This window comes from Scyliorhinus canicula, chromosome 13, assembly GCF_902713615.1.
Source record: "Scyliorhinus canicula chromosome 13, sScyCan1.1, whole genome shotgun sequence".
Classification (NCBI taxonomy): domain Eukaryota; kingdom Metazoa; phylum Chordata; class Chondrichthyes; order Carcharhiniformes; family Scyliorhinidae; genus Scyliorhinus; species Scyliorhinus canicula.
In genome coordinates, this window is record NC_052158.1 from 114,370,967 (window position 1) to 114,394,701 (window position 23,735).

At 47.0% G+C, this 23,735-nt stretch overlaps 1 protein-coding gene across 3 annotated transcripts in view; it reads right to left on the reverse strand.

Moving 5' to 3' along the window:
* Window positions 1-449: 449 nt before the first annotated feature.
* Window positions 450-23,735, reverse strand: part of LOC119976236 (probable cation-transporting ATPase 13A4) — a 171,330-nt gene continuing 148,044 nt past the window's right edge. For all 3 annotated transcript variants that reach the window (XM_038816583.1, XM_038816582.1, XM_038816581.1), the window contains 4 exons: window positions 22,345-22,553; window positions 7,735-7,823; window positions 4,472-4,552; window positions 450-1,423 (listed from right to left, as the gene is read on the reverse strand). In XM_038816583.1, coding sequence (XP_038672511.1) covers window positions 1,133-1,423; window positions 4,472-4,552; window positions 7,735-7,823; window positions 22,345-22,553 — 670 coding nt within the window. In that variant the 3' untranslated portion in view covers window positions 450-1,132. The remainder of the gene's footprint in view (window positions 1,424-4,471; window positions 4,553-7,734; window positions 7,824-22,344; window positions 22,554-23,735) is intronic.

The following is a 23,735-nucleotide window of genomic DNA, read 5'->3' on the forward strand; positions in this document are numbered from 1 at the left end:
ATGAAAATTCAGGATGTCATGTTGCAGGAATGCATTATCAGTAAGATTACGGGTCAACAGATCAAATTCAAATGTCTTTGTTATTGCTACCTTATAAAAATTTAGTAAGAAATCTTACAGCACCAGGTTAAAGTCCAACAAGTTTGTTTTGAATCACTAGTTTTTGGAGCACTGCTCCTTCCTCAGGTGAGGAATTCACCGAAGGAAGCTGTGCTCCGAAAACTAGTGATTCGAAACAAACCTGTTGGACTTTAACCTGGTGTTGTAAGACTTCTTACTGTGCTCACCCCAGTCCAACGCCGGCATCTCCACATCATGATTATAAAAATATTCCACTGTTAAGATGCCAAAATCACTGTTTACATTTCTTAGGCAATTATCCAAATGCAATTGAATAATTGACACTCTAATTGTAACATAATTTTTATTTGAAATGTTGCACATTTTCACAATTTTCAATGAGGTGGAAAGCAGTTAAAATTGAGAGGCATAACAAGGCTGCTGCTTCCTTCATTAAGTCAATAAAAACTCTGGTAATTGTTGGAAGAACATGTTCCCACATGTATGAATTGATATCGGGAGCACCAGAAATGGTTAAGCAATGAACATGAACTATGTAGACTATTTGCTATTTGTTATTCATGATCTAGGACAGCATTGCAATTGGAAGTAAAGACTCAGCTTATTCATTCTTCCCAACCAATCTGCACTGTGTTCTTCAGCTTCCAGGCAAATTTAAACTTTGTTTCAGAAAAGCAATAGAAACCAGTGAGTACAATATTGTTTTTCCAAGAAGCTGTGATGTGTAAGTTTTTATTCAATAGTTTGTGAACGAAATGATGGTGTATTTTGACTCTAATAATGACATTATGAGGGTAATAGCAGTAAACAGAGTCCTTTGTCACAGGATAATTAAGGATTGCCCAAAATGCTCAGATAATTTTCAGAGTATCTATATCATATGAAATTTAATTTAATTACTTTAAAAATCATTTACATGAATCTCACATTCATTATTGCACTTAATTATAAAACATGTTTACCAAAGACTGTTCGTCAGTCGGAAATGTTTACAGGTGGAATTATGCCTCAATGCCAAGTTAAAATTTGCTGTATTGTTATCAAAAGTATTTTAAATGCTCTCTTTCTTGCAGCCTTCCTCCTCATTTTGCTTCGAAGTGGAATTTGCATTTCCATTTGACGCCTGTTTAGAGATTTTGTCATGTTCATAACTCTTATTAGAATATACTTCCAAAGTTTCTTCATCCATGATGCAAAATGTTGTGTACTCTGTATCATCTTCTGGAGGCCAGTTTGGCTCTTTCTTTATTATTCTTTGCATCTTCTTGTAACGCTGGGTAGATTTTACTTTACAACACCTTTTTAGGAACACCCTGAGGCATCTGTTTTCTATTATGATTTCCTATTAAAACAACATCAGCCTTATTTCATTAATTAATTTTTCTTCAATTAACCTGCAGATTTTATTTCCTTTTAGATCAAGTACCTTATTCTTTTTTAAAAAGGTGTGGCTATTTCAATCTAAATAAAAATATGTCACTTTTCACACTAAATTCCCTAAGTTTAAAGGGCCTCACCCCACAACCCAAAGATGTGCAGGATAGGTGGATTGGCCACTCTAAATTGCCCCCCAATTGGAAAAATTAAAATATATATATATTAAATTATAGCCAATTGGCTTTCACCATTGTTATGGTTGAGTAAGTAGATGCAAGCTTTCTGATACCGAATATAAAAATACCTATAAAATATATGCATAATTTAGTTCCCTTTGTAACAACATGCCTTTAGTGTTATAAATATAACATTGATATTAATCTCAATCTCTTGCAGCATTGTATATAGGAAGTCAAGACCAAGAGCAGGACTCTCTGTTTGGGAGACGAAGGGCTGGATTCTATGACCAGCGACGCTGGAATCGGGAAACGTGATCGAGTGGAGAATCGCAAGTCAGCCGAAAATCGAGGTCGCGCCAGGCCCCTGACAGAATGTCATGCTCTCGTGCCTCAAAAGTGGCGTGAATTTATTCCACGCCGCATGCTGGTGTGGGCATGAAAATTGTAGAGTAAACGCCATTGGCATATCATTAACGAGCCCAATCCGGCAATTGCCGTGCCCCCCCACGATGCTCCATCTCTGCCGGGAGGAATTACCAATAGCCACGTTCATTTGCGGTCTTTAAATTTGGGAAACAGGTGCCGTGGCTGCTAAGGGAGAGAGAAGGGGTACGAAAAATGTCCAACATCGCTATTGTGTGCTGATAGTTGTGCTGCTGGCCGGGGGGCTTCTGCCAGGGCTGGGGGAGTAGCGAGGGTGGCCAGGTGGTGGGGTCAGGTGGACAGGCAAGGAGCACCATTGCCGCAGCCTGTAAAGCAGCCATGCGGCTGAACATGCCGCCGTCTGCCAACTGTGAACCTAGCGCCATGTGTCGTACGAGTGATGCCCAGGTCACCCCAGCCCCGGTATGCTCTGGCCCCAGCCGACCCATCAACAGGGTGGGCATGCTCCAGCACAACCAGTGTCATCATCTCGGTTGGGTTGAAGATGTGTAGGGAGCGGAGTATCTACATGCAGTTCCCGCTTATCAGGCTCTTGAGTGCTGATCCCAATACCGTTGAATCATACGCCAGCATTTGGCATTGTGTTAGTTCCACGTGGTGCCTGTGATTGCCCACTAGGACATCCTGAATCACTCCAGGACTAGCGCCACTTTCAGGGCTGTAGAACTCAGAGCGATTCAGTCCTGATGTCAGCACAGTCTCGGAAACGGAGAATCCAGCCTTAAGTGTTTATGCCGGGACTGAATTGCACGCAGTTCACATTCCCGTTGAGGGCGCTATTCGATAAGAGAGTCAAGCCATGCAAATTGGTCAGACTACCAGCATGAATTCAAAGCATTTTCCAGCCCAGCAGGTGTTCTAATCACTGGGGCTGGAGTTAGCGCTAAAGAACCTGGCAGCTGGAACTGTTTTTACGTGCTTCACTTCCCACACATACTGCAGCCACCAAGATGGTTCAGAGAAGACCTGTCCCACACCCACCGAGGCTGGGCGACTGAGGTGGACCCACAGCTCCATGTCAGTGCGGACCAAATGGAAACCCTCGTACCCAAAATGGGACGCAGATTCAAGCCTGCCCTCCTGAACACCGCCTGGGCGATGATGGCAGAGGCAGTCAGCGCTGCCAATCTCACCTGGAGGAGACAGCTGGTGATCCGGATGGTGTGGGATCATTGGAGAGGCTTCTGCCCTGAGAGGGCAGGAAACCAGGGAGGGTTCCAAAGGTCACATGCAGTTGTCCTCTGGTTGGGATGAACTCTGCTAAGCCCCTGCTTCCTCCGCAGTGGGGCTTCATTTCCGAGGATTTCCAACACCTGGTGGGCACCTTATCGAGCTGGGCCACGCCTATACTCTTGATGCAACTACTGGGTATGGTCTCCAGAAGGGTGGCCTGGGTGGGCTCCCAGATGACCAGAGGCCTTCTGAGGATTCAAAGTACACAGGCAGCACTCTGCAGTATAAGCAGCCAGAAGTAATTTGTGCCCATGAGACTTCTACACCTGAGAGAGGTGGAGGATCACAGAAGGGCAGAGCATGAAGTGGCCAACCTGCCAATCACATTTAAAAGCAGGAAAATGCCTGTTTTGCACCCACCCCCTTCCCTGGTGCGGAGGGCAAAACTCGTTTTCACTGTCAAGGACGGACTGGAGCATGGCACCGAATCAGCGGCAGGCACAAACCTCGATTTTTGCCGGATACTTGATTCTCTGCCTGATCACGATTTCTGTTTCCGGCGAGGCGGAGAATCCAGGCCCAAGTCTAGCTTTGAGATAAAGCATGTGAGGGTTAAGCAACAACTCGGACCAGGCCCCACTTTCCAAATCATTCTTTCTGTCCTTATTTTTTTGTTTCCGTTACAAATTCCTATGTTCACAATGATAGTGACAACTGCTTATGTAACACTTATCATGTTGTAACCACAGTAACTAGTGGTGGCACGGTGCTCTCCACTGGGAGAAGGTGCAAGCACAGGCTGACAAGTTTTCCAAACCAAAAGTGGATGTCAGAACTTGGAAAGAGCACACAAAACTCCATACAATTAATCTACTCTTCGAACACCACCTGCCCTAAACAGGAATCTTACTTTGGACTTAACAATCATCTCAGAATCCAGTGAACTAGGGTGGAAGCAAGTCGTTCTGTCCTCAATCCCGAGAGACTGCCTAAAAAGAGATCAGCACATGGGGGAGAAAGGAATAGAAAGATATGTTGATAGGTGTAGACAGAGTGGGGTGACAGGAGGTTTCTGCAGTAACGTAAGTGCTAGTATAGACCTGTTGGACAGGATGGCCTATTCTATGAATTCTCTCTAATTCTATGTAAGATTCATAAATATCAATAATGCATACTTGTGGCATAAATAAGCAAAAGCAAAACTGTACCCTACTTACCTCGATGGCCATCATAACAAAAAAGTGAACAAGAACCATAACTAGAAGGTAAACCCTCCAGCTTCTTGGAGTGCAAACAAGCTAAGGAAAGAAAAGAAAAGAAATGCAATTTCATTTATTCAATCGCAGTAAGTCATTGGAACAATGAGCCATAATGGTTTATAAACCATTGTGAATACATGTCGTTTGGTAGTATTGGGAATGTGGCCTTGGTGTCTTGGGCAGTTGGAAGGAGAAGTGGGATGTACAAGAATGAAGTGGTGTTACAGTCTTCAAATATTGGGGAGGAATCTCCTTGGGCCTCAAAGTAGTGGTTGGGAGCCATACGATTCTTGGAGCACTGCGAGTGCTCAGTGGGAATCTGAAAGTGGGAGGACAGTATTCTTATGATCTTGGATACTCAAGATGAGAATAATCGGACATGTGATATTGGAGTGGACTCTTTCTCAGTTTAGGAGTACTGAATGCTGCTGTGCAGAGAGACCTGGGTGTGCTTGTGCATGAGTCGCAAAATGTTGGTTTACAGGTGCAACAGGTGATTTAAAAAGCGAATGGAGTTTTATCCTTCATTGCTAGAGGGATGAAGTTTAAGACTAGGGAGGTTATGCTGCAATTGTATAAGGTGTTAGTGTGGCCACACCTGGAGTATTGTGTTCAGTTTTGGTCTCCTTACCCGAGAAAGGACGTACTGGCGCTGGAGGGTGTGCAGAGGAGATTCACTAGGTTAATCCCAGAGGTGAAGGGGTTGGATTACGAGGAGAGGTTGAGTAGACTGGGACTGTACTCGTTGGAATTTAGAAGGATGAGGGGGGATCTTATAGAAACATATAAAATTATGAAGGGAATAGATAGGATAGATGCGGACAGGTTGTTTCCACTGGTGGGTGAAAGGAGAACTAGGGGACATAGCCTCAAAATAAGGGGAAGTAGATTTAGGACTGAGTTTAGGAAGAACTTCTTCACCCAAAGGGTTGGGAATCTATGGAAGTCCTTGCTCAGTGAAGCAGTTGAGGCTCCTTCATTAAATGTTTTTAAGATAAAGATAGATCGTTTTTTGAAGAATAAAGGGATTAAGGGTTATGGTGTTCAGGCCGGAAAGTGGAGCTGAGTCCACAAAAGATCAGCCATGATCTCATTGAATGGCAGAGCAGGGGTCATATGGCCTACCCCTACTCCTAGTTCTTATGTTCTTATGAATGGGAGGTGCCTTGAGTGGGAACAGTGAGAGAAGCATTGTAAGTTTATAAAACAATAAAAGTAGTATTGCAATGTCTGGAAAAACCAAGAAATGGCTAATAAGATTTGGGGGTAGTGGACAAGACATTGGATTCTGCGGCAATTGGTGAATTGGAACAAGGGACTGGATATATGACACCAAAGAATGGGGAAGGGACTGAATAACAGGAGAGTAGAATCCTGAAGGTCCCATTGGATTGAAGTGGGGTGGGGTGTTACTGTGTGGTCGGGTAAGATATAATTGGAAGGTGAGGATCTGAAAGTATTCTAGGGAAGAATGGTGAAAGAGAATTGAAGACCATCAGTAGAAACTTTTGGACTTAATCTCTGCCTGAAGAGCAGGATACGCTCGGATCAGGAAACGGGCGAGCTTAGCCAGAGCTCTTTTAGTTCAGTTATAGGAATGTAGATGACCAGGCAATGCTATTCGCCAAGCCTCACTCTTACCTGGAGATCTGGCTGCCAGGTCAGAGAAGGTGCAGTGAGTTGAACTCACGCAAGGAGGGTGAAGAAGAGACCAGGGTTCAAGGAGGCCTGGCTAGAAGTGACCAAGGAATTCAGTAGCAGAAGTGTGATTGCTCCAACCTGTAGATAGTGCACCAAGAGGATCCAGACCCTGAGGAGGGTCTGGCAGGTGAGTGTAATATGATTTCAGTTGCCAAGGCATACACTCTGAGTTTCCCAGCATTCTCCTGCACAGCGGTACTAAGGTCAACACATCTTGCAGCTCCAGTAATTTCTCTCTCTGCATGCATCTGAATAGGCAACATTCAAACTCACAGCCATGCCCAACAAATACCCTTTAAAATGTTGTCTTACCATCCTCTACACAAAAGCCATTACAAACACTCACACCTCTATGTTTTCTCTTCTTGCAGGAGAAGAGCACACAATTTGATGCATGGCAGCAATCTAGAGTTGTGGCTTTACCATGACAGGCAGTGGCCCTTTTCCACTGAGCTGGAAGTCTTGCTCCAGCAGACTGCAGATACCAGCAGTGACCTTCCATGAAAGTCTGAACCTCCTGAGGTACTGGTGTTGATACATGTCAGCAGAGTAGATTATCTGTCTGTGGACCCTATATTGGGGACATCACCTTGTTGGAGCTGGTTATCTGTGGACATTTCCTCGGATCTGTGGAGTGGCATGCAACTGAGAAGGCAGCTGGTGTTGCCATTGGTATTGTTCCTGCTGCTGCTGAAGCTGGGGTGCTGATGTGAGCTCTGCACTTGGACCTTATCTGTAGGTACATGAAGTGCTTTCCAGCAAGTTGGAAATCACCTGCCAGACAAGTATAGGACTCTCTGAGAGTGGAATTGTTTTGAGCAGCAGTCTCTTAATGGCCATGGCTGCAGCTCTTCACTATAACTGATGAAAGCCTTCCCAGCTGAGTCAGTTTCACTAACAAGTTCCTCCAGCTGTGCATTCCTCTTGTTGATACTGGCAAGTTGCTGACGGGCATCCCAGGGTCACAGTGGCTAGCACTGCTCCCTCACAGAGCCAGGGTCCCAGGTTCGATTCTGACCTTGTGTGACTGTCTGAGTGGACTTTGCACGTTCTCCTCCGAACTAGGGGTGAATCCAGAACTAGGGGGCACTGTTTAAAATTAGGGGTCATCCTTTTAGAACAGAGTCGAAGAGAAGTGTTTCCTCTCAGAGGATTTTGTGACTTTGAAACTCTCTGCCTCAGAAGGCAGGAGAGGCAGGGTCACTGAATATTTTTAAGCTGGAGGTAGATAGATTCTTGTTAGGCAAGGGAATTAAAGGATATCAGGGTAGATGGGAATGTGGAATTCAAAACACAAACCGACCATGATCATATTGAACGGCGGAGTAGGCTTGAGGGACCAAATGACCGACATTTTCTCCGATTTCCTGTCTTCGTAGGTTCGTAAAATACTGACAATTATTGTACCAACGGGGGAGAGAATATAATTTTAGTGAAGGGGCAACGCAGGCTATTCGGCAACCATTTATTTTCCATTCCTGCTAAGTTGAATGTTACATCTTATGGCTTCACATACTTACATCCAGTGCATTGTATAAAGCATCCTGTTCACCGAAAAGGAAATACAGACACGTTCCAACCTGAGCCAAAAGGACAATCATAAAAATATCTGGAATCAAAGAGAGAAGGATAGGCAATAAATGAAAAAGCCAGGGAACTAACAACCTTCTTCCCTATTTCCGACATAGATTAACCAGCAATTTGTATCCAGCATTATCCAATCTTACTACAGAATTTCCAGCATCAATGAGCTAATTTATTGTCAGGGCTAATTCAACGCTCCCAGCAGAGAGCGGCATCTGTCAAAATCACATCATGGTACATCGCAGGTACACTGAAAATCGAAGCCTGTGTCACCATGGTGCATCTTCTGCGAAGAGCACTCCTCATCAGGAATGGAAAACAAGCCCCTTTAATTCCTTATAATTGGCAAATGACCACATACATGTCCAGCAATCCTTGTTCTTTGTGCAATCTGGAGATAATGGTTCAAATGAGGAATACAGAAGCAACTGAGCAATGAGATAAGATCCTATCACCATCATAAAACAGCCAATCTGTGTTCACTAAGTTGGTGGCATCATCAGATTAGACTGAAATAGAATCTGATAAAACTCCTAACCAGACCTCTGATGGTGGCATGTGTGGAGTAGTCGCACATGATGTGGCTCCCACCAGGGTACCTTATTTTTGGCCCTTTTTGCCCAACTTTTGAAGGTTTTTTGGTTAAAACTTCACTAATTCGATGGGATAAGGTTCCCACATAAGATGAATGTCCAGAAAATCCAGGACAAGGAAGCCAGCAAATAAAGATTTGTTGATGGTTTCAGAAGCTTCTCAAGGCTCTGCTGTGAAAATGGCAGAGGCCACTACCACGTCTCTGGCCACTCCATTGACAGCCCAGATGCTTCCAGGCATCTTGGCAGTGAAATTTCACAAACAGCGTCAAGCTGTCTCTGAGGACCTCCACAAATCAATAGAGGAGGCCCTAGCTCCCAATCAGTCGTCATTAGCGAAGACTGATGAGATGATAAATATGCATGGTCCATAATTATAGGATGTATAGGCTGCTCTCCCAAGGCAGTGCAATCACATTGTCTCTTTGGAAGCTGAGATGGTAATAATAGCCAATGTAATAAAGCACTGAGGGTCAGGTGGATGATCTGAAGATTCGCTCCAGGAGACATTTTTTCCCGCTGGATGTGAATTGGAACTGAGCTGTGCTGTTGGGAGCGCAAATCATGAAGTGATTCAGTATTGCTAAACATGCAAAATAATACATGGCGAGGAATACGAGGAATTCCTGAGAAAATCCAGCTATTGGGTCTCCATTTTGAGCGATCAGCCCACGGCAAGGTCCCACGGCTGGCCACCCACCTTCATCACAAAGCAGCCCCCCCCGCATCACGGAACAGTCCCCCCATGCCCACATTTACTGTGTCCCCGTTTCTCCCAGTATGGGGATGACCTGACTCTCCCAGAGATCCCCTGAATAGGGAGACCCCCCTCCACAAGCCCCCTAAATACGGCACCCCACCAAAGATGTCCTGAATAGGGGGACTCCCCCAATGACCCACTAAATAGTGGCCCCCAGAGCCCCTTTAATAGTGGAACCTCCTGAGATCCCTGATCTAAAAAGAACCTCCAGAGACCCCCTAACTAAAGGGAACCCCCCCCCCCAAGAGACTCCTGACTAAAGGGATCCCCCAGAGACTCCCCCTAACTAAAGGGCCTCCCCCCAGAGGCTCCTGACTAAAGGGATCCCCCAGAGACTCCCCCTGACTAAAGTGACCCACAGAGACTCCTTAACTAAAAGAACAACCCCCCCTCCCCACACACACACACAGAACCCCCCTCACCCTGCCCAGAAAAGAGAGACCCCTGTCTGGAAGCTAGAGAGAAGCCCAGACAGGGGCAGTGAAGATAGACGTACACCTGGTGGGATTCCAATCATTCCCCCTTAACGCTTAAGTGATTTTAAAGTGTTGCACTGAAAATTGACAGCACTTAACTCTCTTTGATGTGGTTGATGTTTGTAAACATTGGGGTTACAGGACTTAGAGTTTAAAGAAGATGACTGAAGAAAGGTTGACACCTGTGTTTGTGGAAGTTGTCAATCACAGCCTACTAGGAGAAATTAATTAATGGTTTGCAGCTAAAGGATATGAGGGGTTTGAACACAGGCCAATGCTTTTTCTTTCCAGGAATAGACACATGGTCCTCTGTTTGAACCAGCAGGTGTATGCCCAGGTGAGTCAGTGGCAGTAGTTCTTTTCACTGCCGCTGACTGGATTGCTCACTAGCTTCCAGTCAGGGGTCTCTTTTCTGGGAGGGGATGGGGCTCTTTAGTTACGGTATCTCTGGGGGGGGGGGGTCTCTTTATTTAGGAGGTCTTGTGTGGGTCGCTAATAGGGGTGGTCTGGTGAAGTTGGGGAGGGCATGTCTGGAATTGTAGAAGGTGGGGGAGGGTGGTGCTCGGTGGATTTTGGGGGTTACCCCTTTGGTCCACGGTGAGGTCCATCACATCAGGGCCTGTTGTAATCCGCGTCCACATGATTGCCAGCCTGGAGGACCAGAGAATCATGACGGCCCGGAGAATTTGGTGCCCGGCCCGCTAAGTGGATGCAAATGGGACTTAATGGCGCGGGGGCAAGAACATCTATTCCATCGCTAGCAAGGGGGGAGAGTATCGCTAACCAATCGGCACCTGGCACCAATCCCGTTTTGACACCTGTTGCCAAATTCTCCACCGCATCAGGAACCCCGCTAGCGACGCTGGGCGGCAGAGAATCCATGCCAGAATCAAGCGATTTCTAGAGGGAATGGTAGGCCGATTACATCTCGAAGATGTTTGGGAAGATGGTGGGGAGGGTGGATTGGGGTCCGCTGTCGAGCTGGATCGAGTTCACTGGTCACTCAGGCAGAAGCCCCATTCCGGCGAGCCACCACGGGCAATCATCATGAGGTTCCATAGTTTTCGGAAGAAGGAACGAGTCCTGAGCTGGGCGGCATGGTGGCACAGTGGTTAGCACTGCTGCCCCACAGTGCCAGAGACCTGGATTCAATTCAGGCCTCGGGTGACTGTCTGTGGGGAGTTTGCACTTTCAACCTGTGTCTGCGTGGGTTTCCTCCGGGTGCTCCGGCTTCGTCCCACGTCTAAATATGTGCAGGTTAGGTGGATTGGCCATGCTAAATTGCCCCTTAATGTCCAAAAGGTTAGGTGAGATTACTGGGTTACAGGGATAGGGTGGAGGCGTAGGCTTAAATAGAGTTCTCTTTCCAAGGGCCAGTGCAGACTCGATGGGCTGAATTACCTCCTTCTGCACTGTAAACTCTATGAGACTACAAGGGGAAGGCCACGCCATCAGGCTCTATCAAGGCATCGGCGTGGAACTGGCGAAAAGACTGGCGGCGTTTAACAATGCCAAGGCTGCGTTGTATAAAGTTCGATATGGGGTGGTACACGCTGCATCAGCCTCTGAGTCACTGAGGATTCGAGGGACTAATATTTCAATGCACCAGAGGAGGCAGATGATATGATCAGAAAGCATGATCTGGGGTGAGTTAATTGTAATTTTCACGAGGCTTTGTATTTTTGGGGAGGGCATGTAATTATGAGGATTTGTTGGGGTTTCTTGTGCAGGTTTGTATGACCATAAGACCTTAAGACAAAGGGGGCAGGATTCTCCCCTACCCAGCGGGGCAGGGGGTCCCGGCGGGATGGAGTGGTGTGAACCACTCCGGCTTCAGGCCGCCCCAAAGGTGTGGAGGTCTCCGCACCTTTAGGGGCCAAGCCCTAACATTGAGGGGCTAGGCCCGTGCTGGAGTGGTTGGCGCCTCGCCAGCTGGCAGGAACGACCTTTGGCACCATGCCAGCTGAGGCGGAAGGGACCGCCGGCCGGCAGAAGTCCACACATGCACCGGAGCGTCAGCGGCTGCTGACGTCATCCCCGCGCATGCGCAGGGGAGGGGGTCACTTCCGCCTCCACCATTGTGAAGACTATAGCCAACGCGGAAGGAAAAGAGTGCCTCCATGGCACAGGCCCGCCCACCGATTAGTGGGCCACGATCGCGGGCCAGACCACCGTGGGGGCACCCCCCGGGGCTAGTACGCCCTGCGACCCCGGAGCCCACCCATGCAGCCTGGTCCCGCGGTAAGGTAGGTGGTTTGATTCACGCTGACGGGACTGGCATGACAGCGGCGGCACTTCAGCCCATCGTGGGCCGGAGAATTGCTGGGGGGAGGCCCGTTGACAGGCGCGGCGCAATTCCCCCCCCCCCCCCCCCCCCCCCCGAATCTCTGGTGCTGGAGACATCGGGAGACGGCGGGGGTGGGATTCATGCTTGCCCCCGGCGATTCTCCGACCTGGCAGGGGGTCTGAGAATCCCGCCCCTGATCAGAATTAGACCACTCGGCCCATCGAGTCTGCTCCTGCATTCAATCACGGCTGATATTTTTCATCCCCATTCTCCTGCCCTCTCCCCATAACCCCTGATTCCCATATTAATCAAGAACCTATCTATCTCTGTCTTAAAGACACTCAGTGAATTGGCCTCCATAGCCTTCTGCGGCAAAGAGTTCCACAGATTCACCACCCTCTGGCTGAAGAAATTCCTCCTCATCTCTGTTTTAAAGGATTGTCCCTTTAGTCTGAAATGGTGTCCTCTGCTTCTAGTTTTTCCTACAAGTGGAAACATTCTCTCCACGTCCACTCTATCCAGGCCTCGCAGTATCTTGTAAGTTTCAACAAGATTCCCTCTCATCCTTCTAAACTCCAGTGAGTACCGACTCAGAGTCCTCAAACATTCCTCACACGACAAGTTCTTCATTCCAGGGATCATTCTTGTGAACCTCCTCTGGACCCTTTCCAAGGCCAGCACATCCTTCCTTAGATATGGGGCCCAATACTGCTCACAATACTCTAAATGCGGTCTGACCAGAGCCTTATAAAGCCTCAGAAATACATCCCTGGTCTTGTATTCTAGCCCTCTTGACATGAATGCTAACATTGCATTTGCCTTCTTAACGCCGACTGAACCTGCACATTAACTTTAAGAGAATTGTGAACAAGGTCTCCCAAGTCCCTTTGTGCTTCTGCTTTCCGACGCATTTCCCCATTTAGAAAATAGTCTGTGCCTAAATTCCTCCTTCCAAAGTGCATCCCACACTTTTCCACATTGTATTTCATTTGCCACTTCATTGCCCACTCTCTTAGCTTGTCCCAGTCCTTCTGCAGCCCCCTTGCTTCCTCAATACTATCTGTCCCTTTACAGATCTTTGTATCATCTGCAAACTTAGCAACAGTGCCTTCAGTACCTTCTTTCAGATCATTAATGTATATTGTAAAAAGTTGTGGTCCCAGCACAGACCCCTGAGGCACACCACTAGTCACCAGCTGCCATCCTGAAAAAGATCCCTTTATCCCCACTCTCTGCCTTCTGCCAGTCAGCCAATCCTCTATCCATGCCAGGATCTTACCCTCAACACCATGATCTCTTAACTTGTTTAACAGTCTCCTATGTGGCACCTTGTCAAAGGCCTTCTGCAAATTGAAATAAATCACGTCCACTTGTTCTCCTTTGTCTAACTTGCTTGTTACCTCCTCAAAGAACTCTAACAGATTTGTCAGACATGACCTCCCTTTGACAAAGCCATGCTGACTCAGTCCGATTTTACCATGCACTTCCAAGTACTTTGCGATCTCATCTTTAGTAACAGACTCTAAAATCTTACCAATGACCGAAGTCAGGCTAACCGGCCTATAATTTCCTATCTTCTGCCTCCCTCCCTTCTTAAACAGTGATGTTACATTAGCCACTTTCCAGTCCTCTGGGACTCTGCCTCCAGTGATTCCTGAAAGATCATCACTAATGCCTCAACAATTTCCTCAGCTATCTTTTTTCGGACTGTGGAGTAGTCCATCTGGTCCTTCTGACTTATCCATCTTCAGACCTTTCAGTTTCCGTAGAACCTCTCCTTAGTAATGGTCACTGAACTCACCTCTGCCCCCTGGTTCTCCTGGAGCTCTGGCATCCCACTGGTGTCTTCCACCGTGAAGACTGATGCAAAGTAACTAATTCAGTTCATCCGCCATTTCTTTGTTTCCTATTATTACATCTCGAGCTACATTTTCTAGTGGTCCAATGTCTATCTTTGCCTCTCTCTTACCTTTTAAATATTGAGAAAATCTCTTCCTATCTTCCTTTATATTACTTGCTAGCTTGCACTCATACTTCATCTTCTCCCCCCTTATTGCTTTTTTAGTAATCCTCTGCTCACTTTTAAAGGCTTCCCAATCCTCTGGTTTCCAACTAATCCTCACCACTTTTTATGCTTTTTCTTTAGCTTTTATGCTGTCCTTAACATCCCTGTTCAGCCATGGATGCCTTGTCCTCCCCTTAGCATGTTTCCTCCTCCTTGGGATGAATTTCGGTTGTGCCCCTAATAACCCCCGAAAACTCCTGCCATTGCTGTTCCACTGTCTTCCTTGCTCGGCTCCTTTCCCAATCAACTCTGGCCAGCTCCTCACTCATGTCTTTCCAGTTACTCTTATTTAATTGTAATACCGTTACATCTGATTGCAGCTTCTCCCTCTCAAACTGCAGGGTAAATTCTATCATATTGTGGTCACTGCTCCCAAAGGGTTCCTTCACCTTAAGTTCCCTAATCAAATCTGCCTCATTACACATCACCAAATCCAGAATTGCCTGTTCCCTAGAAGGCTCTGTCACAAGCTGTTCCAAAAAAACATCTCTTAGACATTCCACAAATTCCCTTTCTTGGTTGGGATCCACTACCAACCTGATTTTCCCAGTCCACCTCCATATTGAAGTCCCCCATGATTATTGTAATATTGCCTATTTTACATGCCTTTTCTATCTCCTGATTTATTTTCTGCTGACTACTGCTAGGGGCCTGTACATAACTCCATCAGGGTCTTTTTACCTTTGCGATTCCTCAAGTCTACCCACCGAGATTCTATGCCTTCTGATCCTATATCGCTCCTTGCTATCAATTTAACTTCATGCCTTACTAACAATGCAACCATGCCCCCTTTGCCCATTTTGATATGACATATATCCTTGGATATTTAGATCCCAGCCCTGATCCCCTTGCATCTATGTGATGACCATAACATCGTACCGGCCAATTTCAATGTGCGCAACAAGTTCATTTACCTTGTTCCGTATACTGCGCGATATTGGTTACTGCGCATTACTGTATGTTATTGGTCGCATGGGATGGGGTTTTTTCTTTGATTATTAAAATTGGATGTGGGTGGGGGGTTCGTTCTTATGGCTATTTATTTGTCTTTACTCTCGGTGGGGGCTGCCCTGTTAGCTGAAGAATTATCTAAACGGTGTGAAGTGGTAGGGGTAACTGTAGCTCATTATTTTATTGTAGTTTTAGATAATGAGTGTAGGATTTTTGCTTTGTCTAGCGTTAGGGGTAGTTGGGTAGAGGATAAAAGTTTTTATTTGCCTTTTGGTTGTTTGATTGTTTACTTGGGTGGGAGACGGGAGGTGGGGGAGGGGTTCGAGGGTAGTGGTAGTTTTATGGTGGTGACTACAACTTGTTCTTTGGGGGGTTAACAGCCCAGTAAAAGGGTTAAGGATATTTGCTCACCTGAAAAGTTTGAATGCTGATGAGGTATTTCTGCAGGAGACCCATTTGCGGGACAAGGTTATGGAACCCAGACAAGGTTATGGAAGGGATGGGTGGGACAGGCTTTTCACTCAGGTTTCGATCAAACATCAGTGGTGTGCATCTTGGTGGTTCTAGTTAATCTATATTCTCCAAATTGGGATAGTACAGCTTTAATTAACAGGCTATTATCTTCTATTCCTGATGTGGACTCGCAACAGCTAATTTGCGGGTTGGGGGGGGGGGGGGGGAGGAGGAGGACTTAAATTGCATTCTATACACTCGATTGGACCGATCTAGACCTAAATCTCTGATTCCATCGGGGTGGCAAAGCATTATTTTGGAGCCGATGGGGGGATGGGGGCAGACTCGTGGCAGATTTTGCATTCGAATGATAAGGATTTTTCTTTTTTCTCACATGTCCATCAGGTTTATTCTCGGATTTACTTTTTTGTGGTGGGAAGGTCCCACCTTCCTGGGGGTGAGACCTACCCACTCGGCAATTGTTACCTCAGATCACACCTCACATATCGTGGATCTGGTGTTAGAGCCGGGTCCCTTTCAATGCTCGCAGTGGAGATTGGGCACGGAGTTGTTGGCTGAGAAAAGATTCTGTAAGTGCACATCGTCCGCCATTGGGGAGTACATTACGTTTTATAAGAGTGAGTCTATCTCACCTTCTACGCAGTGGGAGGCCCTTAAAGCAGTCATTAGGGAGGAGATAATTTCCTCCAAGAAAAGGAAAGGATTGGAAGGGTGAGCAGCAGAGGCTGGTGGATTCCATCGTTGAGATGGACCACCAGTTCTCGCTTGTCCCTACACAGGAGTTTCTGGCAACTAGGAAAAAGTTGCAGATGCAATTTGAGTTACTCTCAACAGGTAAGGCCGTGAGCCAGCTGCAATGCTCGAGGGGCAGATTCTATGAACACGGGAAGAAAGCCAGTCGACTTTTTGAACACCAGCTGGGTCTCCTGGGCGATTGTGCAGGTAAGAGACCCAGGTTGCAGGTTGGTTTCTGCCCCATCGAAGGTTAATGCTGCATTTGAAGCCTTTTTATCAAAGCCATTATAGATCGGGACACCTGGAGGAGAGTTTGCCCATGATACAGTTTCTGGAGGGCTTGTCTTTCCCAGTGGTAGAGAGGGAGAGAAGGGAGGAGTTGGAATCCTGTTGGATCCTGAGGAGATTATGAAATGTATTGGCTTAATGCAGTCGGGTAAAGCCCCAGTCCCGGATGGATTCTCCATCAAGTTCTGTCAGAAATTTGTGGGGCAGTTGTTCCCATTGATTTTGAACCTGTTTAATAAGCCTTTGTCCCAGGTTGTATTGCCAATTACACTGGTGCTGGCCTAGGTTTCCCTGATTTTGAAGAAGGATAAGGGGTGCGATCTCTGCCGGCGGAATTCTCCGTTTCGCCAGCGCGTGGGTGTTTCCCGACGCCTTGGGGCTGCTCTACAATGGGAAACCCCATTGACCAGCCGGTGTAATGGAGAATCCCGACAGCGGGTCGGGGCTGAAATGTGGCGTGGCAGAGAATCCAGCCCAAGGACTCTACAGAATGTGGGTCTTTTCAGCCTATCTTGTTGCATCTGGATGATAAATTGTTGGCTAAAGTGTACGCAATGCAGTTGGAGCCCTGCCTTCCAGGGTGATCTCGAAAGAACAAACAGGTTTTGTCAGGGGTCAGCAGCTGTCGGTCAATATGCACTGATTATTAAATGTTGTTCTATCCCCCTCTCCAGTGCCCAAACCGGAGGTGATTGCCTCAATGGATGTTGAAAAAGCATTTGTTATTGTTGAGTAGTTGGTATGTATTTGAGATTTTTTGGAGGTTTGATTTTGGGCCAAAGTTTATATCATGCATTTGTCTTCTGTCAAGGAATCCACTGTAAGCGTTGCACAAATGCATTGAGCTCGGGTTACTTTCAGTTGAATAGGGGTCGGAGGCAGGGATATCCATTGTCTCCGCTTTTGTTTGTGTGGTGAATTATAAATACTAATAATCCACACTGTATTGTACAACATGTGTTGAGCCTGTACCTCGTATTAGATCACGTGTAGTTGCGCAGCTCTCCCCATAGGGGGCGATGAGGAGCTTGTACTGGGCTCCACCCTTGGCTCCGCCCCTTAACTGGAAGTATAAAGGTTGATGTTGTGACCCTGCCTGCCAGTTCATCTGCAGTTCATCTCGTCACAGGCAGGCTCTGTTATAAGACGATTAAAACCACTGTTCACGCGGGATGCGGCTAGGGAGATTGGTGGAGTGAAGGATAGGGGTGGGAATGTGGTGCGGCAGGGGGCAGAGGTCAATGAGGTCTTTAGGGACTTTTATAGGGAAGTGTACCGGTCGGAGCCGCTGGCGGTGGGAGGGGGAATGGAGAGTTTTTTGGACAGGCTGCGATTTCCAAGGGTGCAGGAGGAGCAGGTGGAGGGACTGGGGCACCGATCGAGTTGGAGGAGCTGGTCAGAGGGATTGGCCACATGCAGTCGGGGAAGGCGCCGGGACCAGATGGGTTCCCGGTTGAATTTTATAAGAAATACGCGGACCTGCTGGGCCCCCTGTTGGTTAGGACCTTCAATGAGGCATGGGAGAGGGGTGTTTTGCCCCCGACGATGTCTCGGGTGCTGATTTCCCTGATCCTGAAGTGTGATAAGGACCCCTTGCAGTGCGGATCATACAGGCCAATTTCACTGCTGAATGTGGACGCCAAGTTGCTGGCGAAGATCTTGGCCACTAGAATAGAGGACTGGGTGCCGGGGGTGGTACATGAAGATCAGACGGGTTTTGTGAAGGGGAGGCAGCTGAACACTAACGTGCGAAGGCTGCTAAATGTGATAATGATGCCGGCAGCAGAAGGAGAGGCGGAGATTGTGGTGGCATTGGATGCGGAGAAGGCCTTTGACAGGGTTGAGTGGGGGTACTTGTGGGAGGTGTTGGAGAGGTTCGGGTTTGGAGTGAGGTTTATTAAATGGGTGAGTTTGCTGTACGAGGCCCCGATGGCGAGTGTAGCGACAAATGGGAGGAAGTCCGAGTACTTCAGGCTCCACGGTGGGACGAGGCAGGGGTGCCCACTGTCCCCCTTGCTTTTTGCGTAGGCTATTGAGCCTCTTGCCATGGCTCTCAGGGAATCGAGGAGGTGGAGGGCTTTGGTGCGAGGTGGGGAGGAGCACCGAGTGTCGCAGTATGCAGACGACTTGCTGCTGTATGTAGCAGACTCGGTGGGGGGGAATGCTGGAGGTGATGGAGATTCTTGCTGAGTTCGGGAGTTTCTCGGGCTATAAATTGAACCTGGGCAAGAGTGAGCTGTTTGTCGTACACCCGGGGGATCAGGAGGAGGGGATTGGTAGGCTCCCGCTAAAGAGTTTTAGGTACCTGGGGGTTCAGGTGGCTAGGAGCTGGGGGACTCTGCACAAGCTCAATTTTACTAGGTTGGTGGAGCAGATGGAGGAGGAATTTAAAAGGTGGGACATGCTGCCGTTGTCGTTGGCGGGTAGAATACAGTCCGTTAAAATGACGGTGCTCCCGAGGTTTTTGTTTTTGTTTCAGTGCCTCCCCATTTTCGTTCCGAGGGCCTTTTTTAGGAGGGTGAACAGCAGCATTCTGGGATTTGTTTGGGCGCACGGGACTCCGAGGGTAAGGAGGGTCTTTTTGGAGCGGGCCAGGGATAGAAGGGGGCTGGCGCTGCCCAACCTCTCTGGGTACAATTGGGCGGCTAACGTCTCGATGGTACGTAAGTGGGTAATGGATGGGGAGGGGGCAGCGTAGAAACGGATGGAGATGGCGCCCTGTGGAGGCACGAGCCTGAAGGCACTGGTAACGGCGCCGCTGCCGCTCCCTCCAACGAGGTACACTACGATCCTGGTGGTGGCGGCTACCCTCAAAATTTGGGGGCAGTGGAGGCGACACAGGGAGGAAGTGGGGGGCTCGGTGGAGGCCCCGCTGTGGGGGAACCACCGGTTTATCCCAGGGAACATGGATGGCGGGTTCCTGGGGTGGCACAGGGCGGGCATTAGGAAATTGGGAGACCTGTTCAATGACGGGAGGTTTGCGAGCTTGGATGAGCTGGAGGAGAAGTTTGAGCTCCCCCCGGGGAATATGTTCAGGTACCTTCAGGTCAAGGCGTTTGCTAGGCGGCAGGTGGAGGGGTTCCCTTTGCTGCCCCCGCGGTGGGTAAGGGATAGGGTGCTTTCGGGGGTGTGGGTCGGAGATGGGAAGGTGTCTGACATCTACCAGGTAATGCAGGAGGTGGGGGAGGCGTCGGTAGAGGAGCTGAAGGCTAAGTGGGAGGTGGAGCTGGGGAGCAGATTTGAGCAGGGGACATGGGCGGACACCCTGGAGAGGATGAACTCCTCTTCTTCATGCGCGAGGCTTAGTCTCATCCAGTTCAAGGTGCTGCACCGGGCCCACATGTCCGGATCTAGGATGTGTACGTTCTTTGGGGGCGAAGACAGGTGTGTCAGATGTTCAGGGAGTCCAGCATGTTCTGGGCATGCCCGGCACTGGAGGAGTTCTGGAAGGGGGTGGCGAGGACGGTGTAGAGCGTGGTGGGATCCAGGGTCAAGCCAGGCTGGGGACCCGTGATATTTGGGGTTGGGGTGGAGCCGGGAGTGCAGGAGGCGAAAGAGGCCGATGTTTTGGCCTTTGCGTCCCTAGTAGCCCGGCGGAGGATCTTGCTGCAGTGGAAAGATGCGAGACCTCCGAGCGTGGAGACCTGGATTAATGACATGGCAGGATTCATTCAGCTGGAGAGGGTCAAATTCACCCTGAGGGGGTCGGTACAAGGGTTCTTTAGGAGGTGGCAGCCTTTCCTCGATTTTCTGGCTCAACGATAAGGAACTAGGTCAGCAGCAGCAGTAACCCGGGGGGGGGGAGGGGGGGGGGGGGGGGGGGTGGTTTGGGGGGATAGTGTTTAAGTTAATTTGATTATTGTTAATTTAACTTATTTTGTTGTTCATTGGGTTTGGGGGGGGGGTGGGGGGGGTTTTTTATATGCGTGGTTACGGGTGCCGGGGGGTGTTTATTATTATTGTTATTGTTATTATTGTTCTGTTGATATATATATTTCAAAAAATTCCAATTAAAATTATTTTTTAAAAAACCAAAAAAAAACCACTGTTCACTTCTAACCACGTGTCGCGTGAATTGATGGTCTCATCAGTTTGCTTTGGCAATCAAACTGCTGGCCTAGTTTTAAGATCTTCAACTGAGTGAAATGGGATAAGGTGGGGAGGGAAGGATCACAGGGTATTCAGATAATCTGCCTCTTTATATCGCGGACCCAGTCTCCCACACAAATAAGATAATGAGGCCACAAAGGAGTTTTTGCTCCTTCTTGTGGTAGCGGTTGAATTTGGCCAAGAACGAATATTTTCTGGTAAATCTCCCAGCTAGGGGAGCTGATCTGGGGAAGTTGCCTTTTCGTCTTGCCAGATCTAGCTTTAGTTAGCTGGGAATCAAGGTGACCCATAAGTGGGCCGCATCTCATAAATTAAATTATGTGAGTGTGGTGAATGAGTTTAAATCTGGCTTTCGGAAATGGGATAACCTACCCCTATCCTTGGTGGGCAGGATTCAGACTGTTAAAATGATTGTCCTCCTGAGGTTTTTATTTTTTTTTCAGTGTATCCCTATTTTTTTCCCCAAATCTGTCTTTGCTAGAGTCAACAGGTGATATCTTCCTTCATTTGGGTGGGCAAGACCCCAAGGTTTCGTAGCGCATTTCTTCAAAGAGAGAGAGAGAGAGACAGTCGGATGGCTTAGGGTTACCTAATTTGTTATTTTATTACTGGGCATCTAATATTGAAACGGTACTGGGGTGACTCAAGGATCCCAATTCTGTATGGAGGCAGATGGAGGTGAGCTCTTGTCATGGTCCTAGCTTGGAGGCCCTGCAAAATTTACCTCGGGTCCGGTAGTAGTGGCCATTCTGAGGATTTAGAGGCAGTTTAGACAACATTTTAAGCTCAGCTCCTTATCGCTGTTAGCCCCTATTTGCAGGAATGTTTTCTTGTGCCAGCAAGTTTGGACTCAAAGGTCACAAATTGGGATAACATTTCAGAAGCCTGAGCAAGGCTTGTTTTCAAACGAGACATAGCTGGCAAAACAAACTGATAACAAATTATTGATTGAGGTAAGGAACTGAATCTGAAGCTAGAGGATGATGGTGAGAAGTGTAGCCATTACTTGGTGATTGGCAAAGGAGAGGTTGTATAGAATAAGACAATAGTAAGAAAAGTGAACTACTTGCCTCGCCACCCTATGAGACAATACCTCAGTTTGCCAGGACAGATAAGGATCAAGAAAACGAAAGGCAGATGCTGATTATTCCCTCGAATGGCAGTGCCATTATGGTGGATTTTCGTTGTAGGTGTTCTACCAATCAATTAGGTCAATCCAGTCCTGTCACCACACCCACACAAACACACACACACACACACACTTCTAGCGGAGGTTGCTGAATAATGGGAATTGTCATTGATTTCCCCGTGGGACTCATGGAGTACGAACTCCTCAGGTAGGTGGTGGAGGCCACCCGCCTGGGTCTCGTTATGAGCAAGGTAATAAAAGCAGGCGCAACTCAGGGCCTTGTCCTCCCAACTAGGATTGTACTGGGAGTGAGATGCTGCAGACTATTGCAAATATGTAAATAAATCCACCTTTGCTCTGAGTTATTATAGAAATATTTGCAAATGCTACTCTCCCTAGCCAAATGGTAGGACAACTAAGGAGAGTTCCCACTGTAAGGTGATGATCCAGAAGGAGAGATGTAATTAATATTTTCAGTGGTATTTAGTGCACTTAGGATATAAAATGTAATAAATTGGCACATCAAATACTGCATCCTGGATTTCTGAAAATGCATATCTTAATGCTAAAGAATAGCTTCAAAACAATTATTAAGTTCATACATGCATCTATATTCAGCTGAAAATCAGAAAAGAAAATAATTTCATTGAAGCTAATTGAAATAATAAACTGCCTTACAGTTAGTATAGATTGGTTTTCGATATGGCTTTCCTTTGCTGAATACAATTGCTGTTGTTATACAGTTGAAAAGGGATAGAAGGTACACAGTGGTATTCTCATAACTCCGATAGCTATCTTCATTTTTTGCCAGTGGGGTGGCAATAGCATTTGTCGTCTTGTTAATTGTAGTTACATCATCATTGGTTAGATTTGTGGGTTTACAAGCTCTACAAAGAAAAATAACCAAATCATTTTAAATACAATTATGAATTAATTTGTATTATTGATCGTATAAAGCCTTTTTGCCAAATATTAAAGTGCATCTGTCCCTCTTCAATGCCCCATAACCATTGGAGGTAGGTAGAAAAAGAAACATGACCAGGTTCATTGCCATCTCTTGAGTACTCCAGCATAAAAAGTCTTGTGTGATAGGTTAGTATACATTGGCAAAAGTTCGATGAGAGCTGGATTAGTGTCACAGGAACACTTGGTCCATTATTCAAAAAGGCATTAAAGTCAATTCCTGGGAGAGAAAATCAGACAAAGCATTAAGCAGGCTGCTGATTGATAATCATCCAGTTTTTGCATGGGGTACCTCTATGCTGGAGACGTGAACAGAATGTATCATTGCAGATGGTATAAATAAACACTCGGCAGATAGGGTAGTTATAGAACATAGAACATAACAGCACAGAACAGGCCCTTCGGCCCTCGATGTTGTGCCGAGCAATGATCACCCCACTCAAACCCACGTATCCACCCTATACCCGTAACCCAACAACCCCCCCTTAACCTTAAGTTAACCTTAAGTTATAAGGTAATTATATATACAGCTTTATAAAGCAGAGATCAAACCTATCCAATGGTTTGAATAGTTGGTGGGAATGGAGAATTAGGGAGACTGAGTGAATATTAGCTACTTGCATTTCGAGGCGGCTTTTGATAATCATAGATTATCATAGAATTTACAGTGCAGAAGGAGGCCATTCGGCCCATCAAGTCTGCACCGGCTCTTGGAAAGAGCACCCTACCCAACGTCAACCCCTCCACCCTATCCCCATAACCCAGTAACCCCACCCAACACTAAGGGCAATTTCGGACACTAAGGGCAATTTATCATGGCCAATCCACCTAAAGTGCCACATGAGGCATTAAGTGAAAATAAAATACCTCATGGTGTAGAAAATGAGATAGAAAGATTATATTTTAAAGAAGGCTTATGAAAAGGGGCCTTTTAATGGATCATTCAATGAGCTTAATTAATGAATGAAATGCTCGATTGTTCAGACCCCTTCTGTTCATTATATGTGCCTTATAATCAAGAAGAGAGCATAGGCAATATAATAACTAAATTGGCAGATGACACCAAATTGTGTAGCAAAATCACTAAAAGGGGAAAATAGATCGAA